We start from the raw sequence: 17,682 nt of genomic DNA on the forward strand, positions 1-17,682 counted from the left end.
ACCACCACCTCATTTCAAGATGCAAGAGGGTGCGTGCACTAGGGCTGCAACTAACAATTATTTCCATTATCGATTAATCTGTTGATTATTTAAATGATTAATTGATTAGTTGTTTGGTCAACAAAATGTAAAAAAAATACATTTTATTGACCAAAGAAGCAGAAATCAGAGAATTTTGACTTTTTTTTCCTTAAAAAACTACTCAAACTGATTATTAGATTAGGAAAATGTGAGTGAGAATGTTGGTTGTGTGGGAGCAATAAAGATTTCTTGGTTTCCTTTACAAAAAGGAGGAATAAATAAAAAACATTGGTACCAGCCATCGGCCCAGAATTTCACAATCGGTGCATGCCCAATGTGAACACATCTCAGAAATGGTAACCAATAACAAATCAGGTTCCAAAATGTTTTGTGTTCAGTCTAGAATTATCCTGCTCAACTGCAGTGCATTAAAGTCACTGCATGTTTACTCACCACCAGCTCGGAGAAACGTGCGTGCAGCTCTTCGGCGGGCGGCATGGGGGCGCTGAACTCCAGCAGCTGCAGAGGCACGCTGTCCTTCAGGTTGATCTCCGGGGGCTCGCTGCTGCCGAAACAGCACAGGAAGCCCAGGCCCGGCCGCGTCCTCTTCCTGGGGGGCATGGCGGCTGTGGTGACACGGGTGGCGAAGGTGGCACTGGACCAGGAAGGTGGAGGAAGGGGCCAAGGGCAGGGAGGGGGAGTGGAGAGGAGGATGAGGCTGCTATCTAGGGGGCATGATCTGCAACAGAGAGGAGAGAGACAGAGAAGGTTATGCAGAGACAACAGTGACTCGCAAAGGCTTTAAAGGAGACATATTCTGCCCCTTTTCTACAAATTAAAATAGTTCCCAGGTGTCTTAAAGACATGTCTATGACTTGCTTTGGTCAAAATCCCCCAAGGATCAAACATCACAGCTCTTTTCATCCTCTCTAAACAGCCCTGTTCAGAACGGCTGCTTTCAGTGTCTGTCCCTTTAAATGCAAATGAACCACTGCTTGCCCCACCCCTTCTACTGGTACCAGGTAGGGGTGGGATTATACAATTTTGAAAACTAGTTACATGATTGCCAGACAGGGGAACAGCTCGTTAAACCACATGGATTTCATAGGGAGCCTGATAATCACTGATTTTCTGTCAATTCTCACATTTTGGGGGCTGGAAGGCAAGCCAAAAGAAAAAAGAGCCTTCAAAAAGTGAGATTTCCATAATATGTCCCCTTTAATACACTTAGACAGGCATATTTACGTAATGTTGCAACGCATGACAGAGACTCTGCCCATCTACACACCCAGAAACTGCTCCATGTTTCCTCGGAAAGAATTATTTGTAGTGTACAGGAAGCAAAGCAATTTATGTTTCCAGCAGGCCCAGCTTGTTTGGAAAAAATACAGGAAGATACATGAGTAGCAACAGCCACCATGGCCAAACAACGGAAAAAATGCTGCCTGAAGAATCTTCATCAAGAGAAAAAACACAAGCAAGAGACAGTCAGCTACAGAGTAGACCTGCTGGAAATACAGAGGGATTTAGAGGCAATGCCTGGAAAGAACACTGCACCAAGGAGGGCCAAGCAGCGATCATGGCTCTAACAGCAACCAGAGGGAAACAAGCAAGTTTCATCTTCTTTATTCCCTTCACTGTGTCCATATGAGCATATGCCAGGGTAGAGGGGCTCTCGCTGTGAGCCAACAGAGCACAGAGGCAGCAGGGGCAGCCATCGGATCCTTGGCTCCACATCCAGCCTCCACAAAGAAACCTCTTGTCCGTGTGGTACAATGGTGCCGAATCCGATGCAGTGTGTGTGTGTGTGTGTGTGTTGTCTGTGTCGGACCTGAGAGCAGTGTCCTCACTCTGTGTGTATACATGTACGTACTGTATGAATGACACCCACTACAACAGGAGCAGAGGGGGTGAATGAGCCCCAGACGCCCCCGGAGGATTTCCTCAATGCTGTGAAAAAGGATATGGGTGGTCTTCACTGTATGAATGATACACTCTTTAACACTATATTGTGTCCTATCAGCCATACACACTCTTGTACAATGTAAGCACACACACCCACAATGGCTCACACAGTTGCAAAAATAGAAAAAACAAAAAAGAAAACCTCTCCATGCAGACGTTTTCTGCATTTGTGAATGAATGGCCATCAGGCCTGTTATGCAAATACCATAGACGTGCACGTCCAGCAGAAAATATTCCACCAAGAAATCAATTTGCGGAGCCGTTTATGTGAAACGAGCGTGAAGTTTCCAACAAGAAACACAGGACCTATAACGACACAGGGAGGTTTCAAAACAGCAAGTATAAAATTTTATGCCTCTGTTGATATTTGTACATAACCAGAACGCAGCATTAAGTAATGGCACCCGTCTGTTTAATACGGCTGTGAAAGTCTGACTCGAGTTTCCACAAGAAGCCACAATCTACTACATCTCCACTGAGCAATAGCTCTCCGCCATCGCTCTCTCACACATTCGCTCAGCGTAGGAGTTCTCACTGCGCCGTCTAAAAATAGCCGGATGGTAAATTCTTTATGAATGCGCTGGGCCCTTAACAGGAGCTTAAAGGGGAAAAAATGAAAAGAGAAAACACCACATTTCCATTTTGCCCTTTCGTCTTTTTGCTCATTTACTTTTTCCGCTTCCTTGAATCTGCCATCCCTCACAGGGCGGGAGAGGCACGGCTACCGATGGAGCCGAGGTTACTTTAAAGGAAAAGTTTCTTCGTCTTTGGTATATTTCTGAACACGAGGGATGTTGGTGCATTTATAGCTTGATATCTGAAATTCTTCATCATCACCTTCAAATGTGGAGCCGGTTTCACAGTCATTGCATCAGTGCGCTGTGTCAATTATAGCACTTGAGGCATCTTGTATGTGTGAGTGTGTGTGTGTGTGTGTGTGTGAGCTGTACATTTGATACTGGTGCTGTGTGTGTTATGATAGCTGAGGTGCTAATCCTTGAACCCCCCACCACCACCACCACCACCACCACCTTGCATCAGGGCAGCTTGAACATACTACAGGTCTCATGGGCAAAAACGAGTTGTGGCTCCTCATTTGCCTCCTGTTCCCTGTAGTGCACAGTGAATGTGTCCCATTTAGACATAACAGATTACAAATAGTGTCTACATATATTTTGCCCGACATTATATTTTCCTGAAACTGACCGGTCCATCACTCTGGATTTAAAGGGATAGTTCAGCCCCGAAATGCGAAATTGTTCCGAAAAAAATGAAATAAGTCTATATTTCAAGCTTGTTTGTAGCGGAAGCTTCTCAAAGCTCCTCTTCCCGGTTCGTCAAATTTGGACGAACCAGGGTCTGTCCTCTTCCCAGTTCGTCCAAATTTGACGAACCGGGAAGAGGAGCTTCGAGAAGCTTCCGCTACAAACAAGCTTGAAATATAGACTTATTTCATTTTTTTTTCAGAACAATTTCGCATTTCGGGGCTTCAATACAAGACGGACATTACATACGAGCAGCATGGAGGTATTTGGATGTTTTTTGGTGTGTCTTTTTGTTACGAAGACAGTTGGTATCCATTTGCAACCGTTATATGGACATGCACTGCTACGCCGAGACCCCCTGTAACTCAGAGAAGCCACGGAGGACTCTGAAACTTCTCCCAGCCCTTAGTCCACATGAGGGTGAGTAGGTAATGAGTGAAATTTCAATTTTGGGTGAACTATCCCTTTAATTAACCTGAATTCACTTTGTCCCCAAAACCTCTGTCCCAACAGAGGCTAGATGTTTTCAATAGGATCCACTTTATATAACATCATACTGCTGCAGCTCCCAGTCAAACAAGCACTTAAAACCCTAGACAAGAAACCGTTTAGACATCACCATTGCCATATCCTGAAAACGTATAAACTTTTGAGCTGGGACAACCTAATTACATACAAAAACATCTGTCAAGTATACAAGATCATGCAGGGCTCAGCTCCTCCTCCACTATCCAGTTTTATTAAGTTTAAATCCTCTGCTACTAGAACTACGCGAGGTGCGACAAAAAAAGATTGCATAATCCTGTTAAGGATCACCACTTTCAGCCAGGCTGTATTCTCATTCAAAGCATCACTTCAATGGAACACAGTGCCCCAATCAATCAGAGAATCTCATCCCAAGCAAATGCTAAGAACTGGCTTGTAGACACCCAAAGATGTGAGCACTGACTAAGCCATGATGTGATTGTAATTATTTTATTCCATTGTTGCTCTTTTTAAAGGTTGTCTTGTACAATCTGGCAGAGGGACTAACAATGAAAACTAGCTTTTTAAGCTAACTTGGGTGCATTTACATGTGTTTTTCTTACAATGTTTATTAATGTACATTGTCCCTTTTCAAATAAACTAAACTGAAACAGTCCAGTGTGAAAAGGGTGTAAGCATGGAACTAATAATGCTAACTAGCCTCTGTGTCCTGTAAGTCTGCTGGAAAAAGCCCCCATTCATCCACTCACATGGAGGCTCTGACAGCAACAGGAACATCAACCTGCAGATCCGTCTCCATGGGGACCAACAGCTCCCACAGAGACTAAACTTACACCCCCTAGCTGCAGTCCCACCCGTGTCATGCAGTCTGCAGACAGATGCATGGTGTGTTCCATGCTCACCGTGATGACACATCAACAACGCAGGCTGAGATGAACATTTACAGAAGTGAGTCTATGAGGAGCACTTTAACCAATCAGATAATGGAATTAAAAAAAGAAAAAGAAAGAAGCGACCATCAGGGATGTATATACAAGAGATTATTCCCATGCGCTTCCACTACGCATTAACAGTGATAACTTTTCATCATTTCATTACAATAACATAAAGTTGGAGCTGCTGCCAAATCTTTAAGGTGGTGAGTTGGTTTAGGTTGCTGTGGACAGCTGGTGGAGCCTAATGGAAAGAGGCCTCTCTGCAGGGGTTTCAAAGCTCTTCAGCAGAAAATACAACCTAAACCTCTTGTCCACTGTGTGTGTGTATGTGTGTGTGTGTGTGTGTGTGTGTGTTATATGCGTGTGTCAGCTTCTATCTTCACTCTCCCACAGAGCCCCACGTGTGGCCAGTCCTCACTCAACACAGTCCTGCTGGCCTGCTTCCAGTTCATGCCCGTGGAAAGTAGGCCAAGGAATCCAAACACACACATGCACGGTGTACACACACTATTTGTTGTATATTCATGGAAACGGAAAGAAGCAGGAGCGTTATTGACTTTGTGCTTTTGTGACATTCATCATTCTGTGTATGGCGGGTCAACAGATCCACTGCTCCATGCGGCCTCAGAGCCACTCTTATCTCCCATCACTTCACCCCTCCCTCGCTTCCTCATGACTTACTGTCCTCCACCATTATTCCTCTTACAGGGTGAATGGAGAGACATTCTCTTCATCAACCCCCCTCTGACAGTAACATCTGTCACTTTTCCTTGGCACTTTATCATCTTCGCTCCCCATTTTCAACTCCTTCACTCTCTACACTCTCTGGTCTGTGTGCTTGCTTGAGGTATCACTCCTTGTTTCACTTCTTTTCTCTAAGGAGATTTTGTGAAAAGGGGGTAAGCTGTCTGTGCCTGTAAAAACTGTTGTATAACTACTGATGGCACAGCAACTATGCACAGCTTCCTGAAGTCTTGTCATTGACAAATTATTGTTTTGACATGCATGCTGAAGGTTTAGGACAGGGGTCTCAAACTCAAATGAGCTGGGGGCCACTGCTGGCACTGTCATCTCAGTGGGGGGCCACTAAAGTGTTCGAGACGAGTATAAAATAAAAAATCACAAATATTTCTAAAAATGGGGTTTATGTTCAAATATTGTATGATAATTAGGGCTGTCAAACGATTAAAATTTTTAATCGTGATTAATCTCAAAATTTCCTGAGTTAATCACATATTTTTCTTTTTTGCTTGAAATACCAGCAAGATCCAGATCTGGACGTTTCTTATGCTTTCCATGCTTTCCAAATAGGCTACCATTTTCATGGTATTTAAATCAGCTGTCAGAGAGAGAGCAGCCCCGTTTGGTGATAAGAAGAACAAGTTCTCTAGTGTAGGAACATGAGGAGAGAAAAAAAAACATATGCAGGTTTTCTGTAACATTACTGTATACGATGTAGGGGGGCCGCGGGCCGGATGTGGCCCCCGGGCCGGGAGTTTGAGACCCCTGGTTTAGGATTATCATTTGTCAGTGAGTTGTCACTCAGCCAACACTCATGACATGGAAAGCAGACTTGTGTTTATGGTTGCAGGTAGTGATTCTGCCAGTTTCAAGTTTGGATTGTCATATATTAAGGTACAATGTAAGATGGGCTGACAATGTAATCAAAATATTATTGAAATTGCGATATGGTCTATTCCAGCACCTACAACAGAGGAGCTGCAGTTGGTAAAATGAGTCCCAATAAACTATAAATGAGATATAAAGGAGCTGCAGAGATGCCTGTGCCCTACAAAGGAACATGCTTGTTTTGTGTAAGCCAAAAATAGACTAAGCATAATGAGGAAGGCTGCATATGATGGGAACTATTGCAATATTTAAAGCAGAAGTAAGCGGAATATTCTTGAATAGTTATATCTTCCGACAGCAATCACTTCTATAGAGTGTTTGATCCGAAACACGGGTCTGTCAGTCACTCTGCTCTGCTGTAAGCCCAGGAGAAAACTTTCCTTGTATCCTACAACCTTTATCCAATAAATAAAGGGGCGGTCCTCTTTGTGTGTGCAGCCAAGGGATGCACGTGAATGTGGTGACGTAGGGACGAGGGCGGGGACTGCTACTGAATATCAGCCTCAGCGTATTGGAAACCAGAGGATACATGCACTCAGACACACAAACATCCTAATTGTTACCTGCTCATCACTGGGGACCAGGTGTTTGTGGACATAAGTCACAGCAAAAGGTGCTGTGACTGAGTTGGAGTTCCTGGCTCTCTACTGGCTAATGCTAATGGAAGCTGCAGGAGGAGAACAGACGGCAGACATCCCTGCTCACTGTTCATCATGATGAATCTGTGCAAACACACACATTTATACTGTTCCCTGCTAATAGTTACACAGTAGTGAAAAAAAAAATCACACACCCACACTGTACCGTGTGTGCACAGCCGCGTCGTCACATGTTCACACGTTGCACGATTCAGACACACCCACTCAAGATTCAGATGGAAGCACATGCACACATGCAGTATTTTCATACTCACAGAGAGAGAGAGAGAGAGAGAGAGAGAGAGAGAGAGAGAGAGAGAGAGAGAGAGAGAGAGAGAGAGAGAGAGAGAGAGAGAGGAGGCTGCTGGCTGCTCTGTGTTTGAAGGGTCTGGAGAGCAGCCGAGCAGAGAGGGAGAGAGATGAGAGGGAGGGAGGGATGAAGGGAGATACTGCTGCCACTTCTCATTCAGCCCACTACCTCATCGCCTCATCCCTAGCGCCTGGAAGTAGGTCAGTGGAGGAGGAGGGGGTGGCAGTGAGGAGAGACAGGCTGCTGCTGCTGCTGCTGCTGGTGTGTGTATGTGTATGTGTATGTGTATGTGTATGTGTATGTGTATGTGTGTTTATGCGTGCATGTGTGTGTGTGTGTGTGTGTGTGTGTGTGCAGGCGAGAGACAGAGGAATAAAATAGAAGAATAGCATAGCTATGTGCAGATCAGTCCCTCAAACATCTGTGCCTGTGTAATTTCAACTCTCTCCCCAACATCTGCCGCACAACACAGCGCTTTTAGCACCGAATACAAAATCAGATAGAAAACAAGTCCCTGATTTGTCCCATCCCTCATGAATCCACATGTGCACACACACACACACGGAATCAGAAAAAGCTGCATCATTCACCCACTGCCTGCTCTCTCCTTCTTCATTCTGCACATTCCCCCCCTTCTTCCCCCTCAAACTGCAGCTACTGCAGTCTTCTTCCTACATCAAAATGCATCTTACTCACCTTCTTCTCCTCCTCTCCTCTCCTCACCCCCCCTCCCACTCCCACTACATCTACTTTCACTCAGTGGAAGTACTCTGGGCATCGTCTTTGTATTACATGGATGGATGAATGGATTCCAGCTCTTTTTTTTCTTTCTTTTTGCCCAAGCCATGCCAGCTGGATACAGAGAGGGAAAGAATCGAAGTCAAGATTCTATTGTAGGAAGAAAAACAAGCAGCAACAATAAAAATGGCGGAAACAAATAACAAAGATCGGGGCGAGAGAGGCGCTGAATAAAAGATCCGATCCCTCAAATGAGGACCATTCCACCGGGGTGCTGGGTCATGGAGGCAGCCTTACATAAGCACCTGGCACAAGAGATGGGGGAGCATTGCCACCCTGGCACAGGCACACATGATGCCAAATGGGGAGCAGATTCAGGGATTGGCATTGTTGTGGTTTACTCCTGGCATTCAGCTGTTGAAGCTTTAGCCAACCACCAGAGTCAGAGTCGGATGCCAAAAAAACTACAATGTTTAACATTTCACTCCCTGGGAACACCACTCAAAATGACCTGTGCTTGTGGAGAGGGGGCTCACACATGGTTTCAGCTGTGGTCATAGAATATATATCAATTCTATAATAAAAACAATATATAATAAAGACAGTAGCCATTCAGCATGGTAAAGAGCTGATGATCAAGCAGGAAAGACCAACTGTTACATAAATGCAGTTTCAGAGTGCGATTAATTGAGCAGCTTCTGTTGGAACATACCAAGTTACAAGTCAGATTGAAATGGGGTCTAATATACAGAACAGTGTAAGGATCAAATGAAATATCCCTACCAGTTAACATAGATAATCATCCATCATAGATGGATTTACAATCTTTCTTCAAACTGATAACAGTTAGCAAACACATACAAACTAAATCTGATTTTAAAAACTAAATCCCTGTGGTCCTTAAGACCAAAAAGCTTCTGCACTTCCAAACATGAGCATCCTGTGTGCAGAGGATCAGAAGTCAGTGGAGGGGCCACCATGAACTTAAAGGGATAGTCCAACTTTTCTGAAGTGGGGTCATATGAGGTACAAATGGCCATTAAGTACACTATGTGCAGTAGAAAGGTCTACCCCCCCCCCCCCCCGAGATACACTGGCACATCATGCTGCACCATGACACAGGCAGTAAATGGCTGTCAATGAGGGGCGATTAATCAGCTAATAGGCGGAGTGATACAGTGCGTTGCTGTTTGGATCAGCGGTGTGTGGAAGAGGCTGAGTGATACAGCGCGTGGCAGAGCCTGCCTGTGTGGAGGAATACTGAATGAGTTGGGTAGTTCCAGATAAACTAACGGTTTTCTGACCAGCTGATGCGTTGTAAATGTTTTACTTTAGATGGTACTCTTGAACTGGCGTATTATTTTGAGACGGGACTTCTCTTAGCAAAAATACGCTGACTAATGGTCCCTCATTAACAACAGTGTACTACCTGTGTCTCGGTGCAGCGTGATGTGCCGGTGTTTCTCAGTGGGGGGAGCAGAGACCTTTATACTGCAGATAGTGTACTTAATGGGCATTTGTAGCTCATACAACCCCACTTAAAAAAGCTGGACTATCCCTTTAACTGTGCTGTCTGTGCAAATTTTCATTTGTCCAGGTCAAAAGCATCTCTAGGTAATTTAGTCAAGTCAACTGGACTTTTGGACTGGACTTCAAGGTGTACAGAAATGGCAGTTTGTCCTGTTTGTCGCGCCAAGTTGTCACGAGCTGCAACACAAGTTTACCCGAGTAAGGAAAACGAATTTGATTAGTCGTTATCGAGCGGGCGGGATATTCAAAGCTTGGGGCGAGCCCAGCTCCGTGTGTGTGTGTGTGTGTGTCTCAGACGTTTGAATGACGGATGACGGATCCAATATCAGTGGCTGGTGAATCGTGTACAGGCTGACGTATAATCCGTGCACCTGCATTATCCAATGCGGGAAAAAAAAACACATTTTCATCCCGGATTTACTCAAAAACAGAATTTAGCACAAAGTTTGGACTACATCGTCTGAAAAATGAGTTATTACACTAATTTTATGACCCAGAGTGGGCTTAAATTCAATTTTCTTTTCTGTACACCTTTAAACTAGCCAGTCTAGTCTAGACGAACTGATGAAGCCATGGATAAGGGGCGAAACGTCTTCGAGACAAAAACTAAGTCCAGTTGACTTGATTCACTTGCCTAGACTTAGCTGTGTTGTTTTGGCACATATCTGCATGTCAGACTTTTAGTGAGTAGTCATGTTTGTGTGTTGGTATGTAAAAATTGCATGTGTCCTTTGACATGGAAGTGAACTACTCGCGCTCATTAATTTGACATGAGGTAACTATTCAACCCAGCCATTGGACACGTTGGAACCGTGCCACCCTTTGGATACTGTTGCCCCAGACATGCCCTCTCCAACATGCCCATGCCCTCCCTTCCTACTGTCTGCCTGTCTGTACAATGACTAATGGCCTTATACCGCTCAATTCTCTCCCCCCCCTTCCCTCAAAAAGCCGCTGGCTCCGAGCCAGATCACCTGGGACACTGGAAACTTATTCTCTGAAGGATCCCAGAGGAGCTGTGGCCCACCCACAGGCATGCTGCCTCCATGTTCACATCATACATCTTACCCTGCTGGGGTCAGATGCCACATCACGCTGCTAATCACTTACATTATAGTGCAAATACACACACAATACATACACTTTTGTACCTCTATATTTGTGAGACCTTAACTGGGTTCTCAGGAAATGAGGTTCGGCCAAAATGTTCTCACTCCCAAAGTAAAGTCAAACAAGTACACACACACACACTACTGTTTGTTCTGTTTTGCACCAATTAAAGTGATTTTATTCATGCATCACTTCACTCACTTACATGGAGTTCAGCACCATGGGTGGTCACTTTACCGTATTTACATAAGCAAAGGACAATATGTGATTGATCTGAAACAACTGGTCCCATCCATGACCTTAGTTTACATAATGCAAACACGACAAATGCACCGTGCATTAGCAAAAACACACACCACTGGGACATGCATTCCTAAGGTATGACACTGCTGCCCATCTATCCTGGTGCACATCTCCATGGTGAGCACTGAGGTAGAGCTTTAAACTGACCAATGAGCAGAGCTGACAGCGGAGAAGGACCTGCCATTATTTCACGCTACATTTGCATGTGATGCATTCCTGTACTGATTCTCAAAGCAAAGATTCTGCTCGAGATCTGATGAGAAGTCGCCGGCCGCCCAACGTGGCCAAAGTGGCCAAAGTGGTTTATTTGTGCAGAAACTGGACAACGGGGCCAGAGGTTTCAGTTTTGGACAATTCCACTGGGGCTCAAATGGGTAGACTAGTGCAAGGAGAGCTCGTTCTTTCAGTAGTGTGTAATGTTAAATTTCCTCTCTTAGTTCTGGAAACCATGGAACATCTGATCTTCAAGGGGACAGTTATTTTTAACTATGACAGCATGGGTGCTCTGCAAAATATTCACAGCCTCTTTGATTGGCAGAGCAAACAAATTAGATGAGCAGGAAGGGGAGTGCATTTAAAAATAAACTATGGGTTTCTGCAATGTCATGTGAAAGAAATGAATAAATAAAATATTAAATGAATTAAGTGATGTGTGAGGAATAAAGATAAGCAACTTTTAAAAACCAAATTCACGTGAAGCATGCTCAGGCTGTGTCTGCAGACACTGGAGGGATTTAAGGCAGTTCCTGATAAGAGCTGTCTGTGCTTCAATGCCTACGTGCATCTTCCAGGAAAAGAGCCAAACCCACCCTTCCCTTCACACCCCCCCACTCTTTCGAACCATTCCTCCAATCCTCCGTCGTTCCTTTGCTTATGTTACCCCCTAAATCACTTCCTCGCCGCCCCGCCATCAGATAGGGTGAAGCTGCGGAGATGAAAGCGATGAGAACTTATTCAACTGTTGAGCACACTTTTTTTTTGGTGGGTGTCTCCAGGACATAGTCAGGAGCAACACAGTGCATGAGTCATGAGCCTCAAGCTCCAGGAAAACACAACAAAACATGAGAATGAACTCCATGCACATAAGGAGCTTCTGGTCACTGTGTGTGGAACGAGCTGGAACAAAAGCAACAGAACAATGTTAAGGAGGTGCGGCTGAGACGGCCCCATTAGGCCCATGTACAGTGCAGAGCCAGGCCTGTGCATAGCATAAGGAAGAAATGAGTAAGTCAAAGTACCTCCATTTAAATTGACCACAGCGACAATTATTATTAATTACTTTAATAGCTCACGGTTAATACTGTTGCTTAAATATTTCCAGACTGCCTCCAAGGCAAATGCAATCACGTTTGGACAAAGAGGAATTTTTCATTTTTCTTTTGTTTACAAACAAACAGAAGAAGAACAATGTAATTATACGTAGCTGCCTCAGATTTGCACTGTGGTCCCTTCTTGTGGCGAAGGTCATTGAGTGCTCTCCACATCCGTCTACTTTCTATTGTTGCTCCATGACTCGACCCAATGAATGCATTTTGTTCAAAGGGATAGTTCACCCAAAATTGAAATTGCACTCATTATCTCCTCACCCTCATGTGGACTAAGGGCTGGGAGAAGTTTCAGAGTCCTCCGTGGCTTCTCTGAGTTACAGGGGGTCTCGGCGTAGCAGTGCATGTCCATATAACGGTTGCAAATGGATACCAACTGTCTTTGTAACAAAAAGACACACCAAAAAAACATCCAAATACCTCCATGCTGCACGTATGTAATGTCCGTCTTGTATTGAAGCCCCGAAATGAGAAATTGTCCCGAAAAAAATTAAATAAGTCTATATTTCAAGCTTGTTTGTAGCGGAAGCTTCTTGAAGCTCTTCTTCCCTGTTCATCAAATTTGGACGAACTGGGAAGAGGACAGACCCTTATTCGTCCAAATTTGACGGACCAGGAAGAGAAGCTTCCGCTACAAACAAGCTTGAAATATAGACTTATTTAATTTTTTTCGGGACAATTTCGCATTTCGGGGCTTCAATACAAGACGGACATTACATACAAGCAGCATGGAGGTATTTGGATGCTTTTTGGTGTGTCTTTTTGTTACGAAAACAGTTGGTATCCATTTGCAACCGTTATATGGACATGCACTGCTACGCCGAGACCCCCTGTAACTCAGAGAAGCCACGGAGGACTCTGAAACTTCTCCCAGCCCTTAGTCCACATGAGGGTGAGTAGATAATGAGTGAAATTTCAATTTTGGGTGAACTATCCCTTTAAATGACAGTGAGAGGCCGTGACTCTTACCTACTACACATGGCAGTCTCTCAGTATCACATCATAAACTTTTAATTCCGACATCTCTCTCGCAGCCAAACGTCGGAGAATTCTCACTGCTTCATTCAAAACAAACACATAAGGCACTATTGGTTTTAATGGGGCCATGAGGCAGAGAAACCCACCTCACCCATAAAGAGGAAATGCCTCAACTAAACCACTGGAAAAAGGAGGAGGTGGGGGGAGATGTTTCCAATCCTCCAGGGATGTCATTAATAGCCATTTCATTTAGTTTGATTCATTAAGAAAGACATTTCCTGGTGCGAGGAACATTCATAAAGGCACAGACCATATGGAGTAGCAGGGGTTCTAACCACCATGCTTTTAGAATTAGCTTCATTCTGCTTTGATATAAAAGCTCCATAAGCCCCCGAGTAGCCCTGTCCATGCACGGTTCCAGTTTGAAGCCAGCTATTATAAACATGTTAAACCCCTTCAGACAAGCCACTGACCACAGACACGAGTTGTAAGAACAACTGAAGCCACCGAGGGATTAACACAAGTTTGCAGACAAACATTTTGGAGGCCTGACTGGTTCTGTTTGAGACACTCTTCTCCTGCTGTTGTAGAAGTGCTTCTCTGTTCCACCTCACTTCACATCTCTCTGGATTTTAAGGCTTTAGCAAGCAGCACCAGTACTCAGAGGGTCATCCACATGTTGCAGCGGGAAGTCCAACCAGTTGCTACATGGGAGCTTGGTATTAAAGATGTCCATGTTGACTCTGGAGAGAGGTTGTATTAAGTGGGGGAAGACTCACATTAGACGCACAGACCCACTGCTGACCCACTTTCCCACTGGCCAACAGGCGCATCTCCGCGGCGACTCACATCTCCACTCATCAAATAGACCGGATCACTGGGATAACTATGCTATTAATACTGGGAATGAGAAGAAAGTCGGCCATGCCACATTCCGCAGGCCCCGACATTCCCACATATTAACAGGGCTCGGAATGAAATCCAATACTTGGCATCCCTTTCTCTGAAACCCCAAAGCGCTACCCTGCCGTGTCAAGTCGTTTTCTTATTTCATATCGGAGGGTCGTGCCAGAGTCACAAGCTCTTAGTCTAACAAGAGATGTGTTATTGTATGTGTGGGAAAGAAATTGGCACAAGCACAAGTAACAATGACTCCCAAGAGGGAAGGGATGCAGGATTTTCCAGGGACTTCATGTTCTTCAATCGTCCAAGAATCTTGTCTTTTGAGGGAATAAACCATTTCCATGAGAATCCACATGCCTGAGAAGATCCAGCTCTTGTGGGAGATGAATAAACAGGTGCTGTGTTTTACACTTTCATTTCCATGTTGCTTCCTCAGAAGATACATTTGTGGTTGTAAAGATTCATAAACCTCAGTGTATGTCCTCTCTCTGGAGCTCTGGAAACAACAGGTCTGTGAACCAATCAGAGGAGAGGAGTCTCTGTTTGTTTGTTTTTTGAGCAACTGATTGGAAATACAGCTGATTTCAGCTAGCTGGATGGTGTGTCTGGGAGGGTGGTGTCTGCTGTGACATCACAATGTTACAAAAGTCCTGACAGCTTATTTTAAGGCTCTGCGGGCAGTGTGCATTTCAATGTGGACTTAGGCTCTGATACTTTCACAGTGATATATAAAGAAATAAATGTGAGAAATAAATATGATAATCTACCTTTTCACTATGAGACCATTAAATGAAAGAAAAACACTGATGCACTGCTATTGACCTATTAGCTTCCATACACACTTACGCTAACAACAAGCGTCACTGGTTAGCTCAGCAGTTCTCAGTTTGTCAGCTTTCCATTGTCTGGCTTCTCGCTCTTTGCACCAAGGTTTGAATATGTCTATCAATGTCAGCATGTGGATGGGGACAGACCATATTGTGCATTGTTAAGCTATTAATCTTGCATGGGTGAGAGGTCAACAGCTGCAGCATAGGGGACAGAGGGCTTCTGGGTAATGTCTGGAATGCTCTTCTGGGACAGTTATAGCAGTACAGAAAGGGACAGCCCTGTGACGTGACCAGCATCTTTTTTTAAATAGCCTGCAGTAATACTGGGCTGAATTGAGGCACTGTAAAGAGAAGATATGCTTACACATCATAAGCCCAGAAAGTGTGTCACTGGCACAAATACAATGGTGCCATTTGACACACACACACACATAACACACACACACTGTGGGGACTTCCAACGAAGGAGCAGGAGGAACAGCAGCCTCTCACCCAAAAAAATCTCCCAGAGTTTTGTCTCTCAGACACTGTAGCTGCTCTATGGTAAATACTACATGATGATAATCCCATCAAAAAGATCAGATAGTTGAATTTAAGCAGCTTTGCAGACCCTCATCTCTCTTTCTCTCTGGCCCTATCCTAATGAGGAGGCTGTTGAGCTGCCAGTCAGCAGCGGGGCCGAAGCGATAAAAGGCCGAGCGTTGCTCACTAACTCTCTCTCTCGCACTCCCTCTAATCCTGAGAGAGCAGTTCATGCATCCGTAATGGTCGATAAAATATGAAAAGCCCTGAGAGCGCTGACGGCAGCAGAGGGTGCATGTGCATGTAGGCCGTGTGTGTGAGTCTTCAACTTTTTTTGCTAATGCCCTCCGAAACACACTGAATCTTTTAGCAATGTCACTGTGCTTGACCCCCCCAGCACACGTGAGTGTTTGAGCCTTTGCAGCAGACTGGAGAGTGAGTCTTTAATGTGGTGGAAATGGATACTATCTTGTTCACAATGTAAAAAGAAAAAAAAAAAAAAACATCAAAGAAAAGACATGGTCCCGGTTCATCAACCTTCAAACACGAGCCATTGAGAGGAATGAATTTCTTTGAATGTTGCAGAAATAATGTTGGTCTTGTGCCCTTTTCATATCACTAACTGATCAGCTACTTAAAAAGCTCCGGCCTCTGGAAACAAGTTCACAAGTTCTGCGGTATCTGCTCGGAATATTTTCCATTCATAAACCATCACGTAGGCGCAGATCTTTCTCAATATCACAGGTGGAGCTTTGCAGGAGCCGGAGCTGGAGCTTGTTGTTATCTCTCCACACACACAACACAATAAAGACATCAACATCCCCAACAACAGCATGGTGCATTTGGAAGTCTGCTTTCCCATTTCCATGTTGGGTTGAGTTGTTGCTGGGAGGAAGTGTACAGCAGATATGGAATGTCTGGCCACCGCTCACACCGAGGGCCTGACTGTGTGATTGATGAACATGTGTGTGATCGGCCCATGACTGCGGGACTTGAAATAGGCCCCCGTTCTCATTACACACTCTGATCCATCCTCCCTCAATTCCTGAAATGCCAAACATTTCCTGTATTGGTTAAGACCTGGACGTCACAACTTCTTCTGAGGACATCAACTCTCTCCTCCAGCACTCAACAACACCGAGCCAGAATCACACTTTCCAAAGAAAATTACCTTCCAAACTATCTTGGCTTGGTCCAGGAGAACCACTAATATGCAAAAAGAAGCCTTGCTCATACAGTATAATGCACAAGCAAACATGGAGCTGGAGCAAGCCACTGTCAACAGAGCTGCAGAAAGAACCCAAACACAACAACTGCATACATCTCACTACAGTTACTGCTGCTGGTAATGATGGAAAAAGTTCAGTAAAAGAAAACTTCCCCTTCACCCCAGGTACACCAACACAACCAATACAACCATCTCAGTGGGATCAGAAGCCCTTGTTGCCCACCAGCTCAGCTTCTCTACTGACTTATGTTTATTTTATTGGCTGCAGTAGTCTGTGTTTTCCTGACTGGATTGAGGACCGGGGGTTTACACTTCAACATCTGTTAGTCTGCCGTGTGCACACACACACACACACACACTCCTCGGAGGTGTAGCTGTTACTCACGACGGGTATCAGTGTCAAGATCAAATATCTCCTACTTACCCACTTCAGACAGGCTGCCCTGAGAGATGGATTGTCCCCGAGTCACGTCACTATAGCAATGGAGAAGGAGAGTGTCTCTCAATAAAGCAAGGTTTGAAGAAGAGTTTAGAGCGTTCCTACATCCTCAGGCTTTAAAGCTCTGGTGCAGCCGTTTGGACGACGTGTTTCACGGCCATAAATCCATGAAAGCACAAGTCTGGTGATGTTTCCCGGCTCAAGCTGCAGCGGTTTTCTCGTCTGCCTCCCCTCGCTCGGCTACTGAGCGCAGCTCTGGATTTCAGCTGACTGTGCTGGGAGCTGAGCTGTTGACACTGTCCCCTCTCTCTCTCTCTCTCATTCTCACTCTCACTCTCTCCCCCTCCCTCCCTCTCTTGCTCTCTCTCTCTCTCCCTCTCTCCGTGTACCCTCCCCTTCTGGATTCCAGCCCCAGCATATGACAGCATCCATGTGGATGTCAACGGGAAGGTGATGGATTCTCCATGAATGCATGTATCGATGTACAGTTCGTATGTGTGTGCGAGTGTGTGTGTGTGTGTGTGTGT

At 44.9% G+C, this 17,682-nt stretch overlaps 1 protein-coding gene across 3 annotated transcripts in view; it reads right to left on the reverse strand.

Annotated features, from left to right (window-relative positions):
* The window catches only part of daam2 (dishevelled associated activator of morphogenesis 2), a 123,746-nt gene that overhangs the window by 77,927 nt on the left and 28,137 nt on the right, over positions 1-17,682 (reverse strand). For 2 of the 3 annotated variants that reach the window (XM_083998674.1, XM_083998672.1), the window contains exons 1-2: positions 17,141-17,416; positions 475-760 (exon numbers count right to left, since the gene is read on the reverse strand). In XM_083998674.1, the coding sequence (XP_083854800.1) occupies positions 475-642 (168 nt within the window). In that variant the 5' untranslated portion in view covers positions 643-760; positions 17,141-17,416. Of the gene's footprint in view, positions 1-474; positions 761-17,140; positions 17,417-17,682 lie in introns of those variants that run through there. The other variant, XM_083998673.1, reaches the window with a different exon arrangement.

The sequence above is a fragment of the Trachurus trachurus genome (assembly GCF_905171665.1).
Source record: "Trachurus trachurus genome assembly, chromosome: 22".
NCBI classification, from domain to species: domain Eukaryota; kingdom Metazoa; phylum Chordata; class Actinopteri; order Carangiformes; family Carangidae; genus Trachurus; species Trachurus trachurus.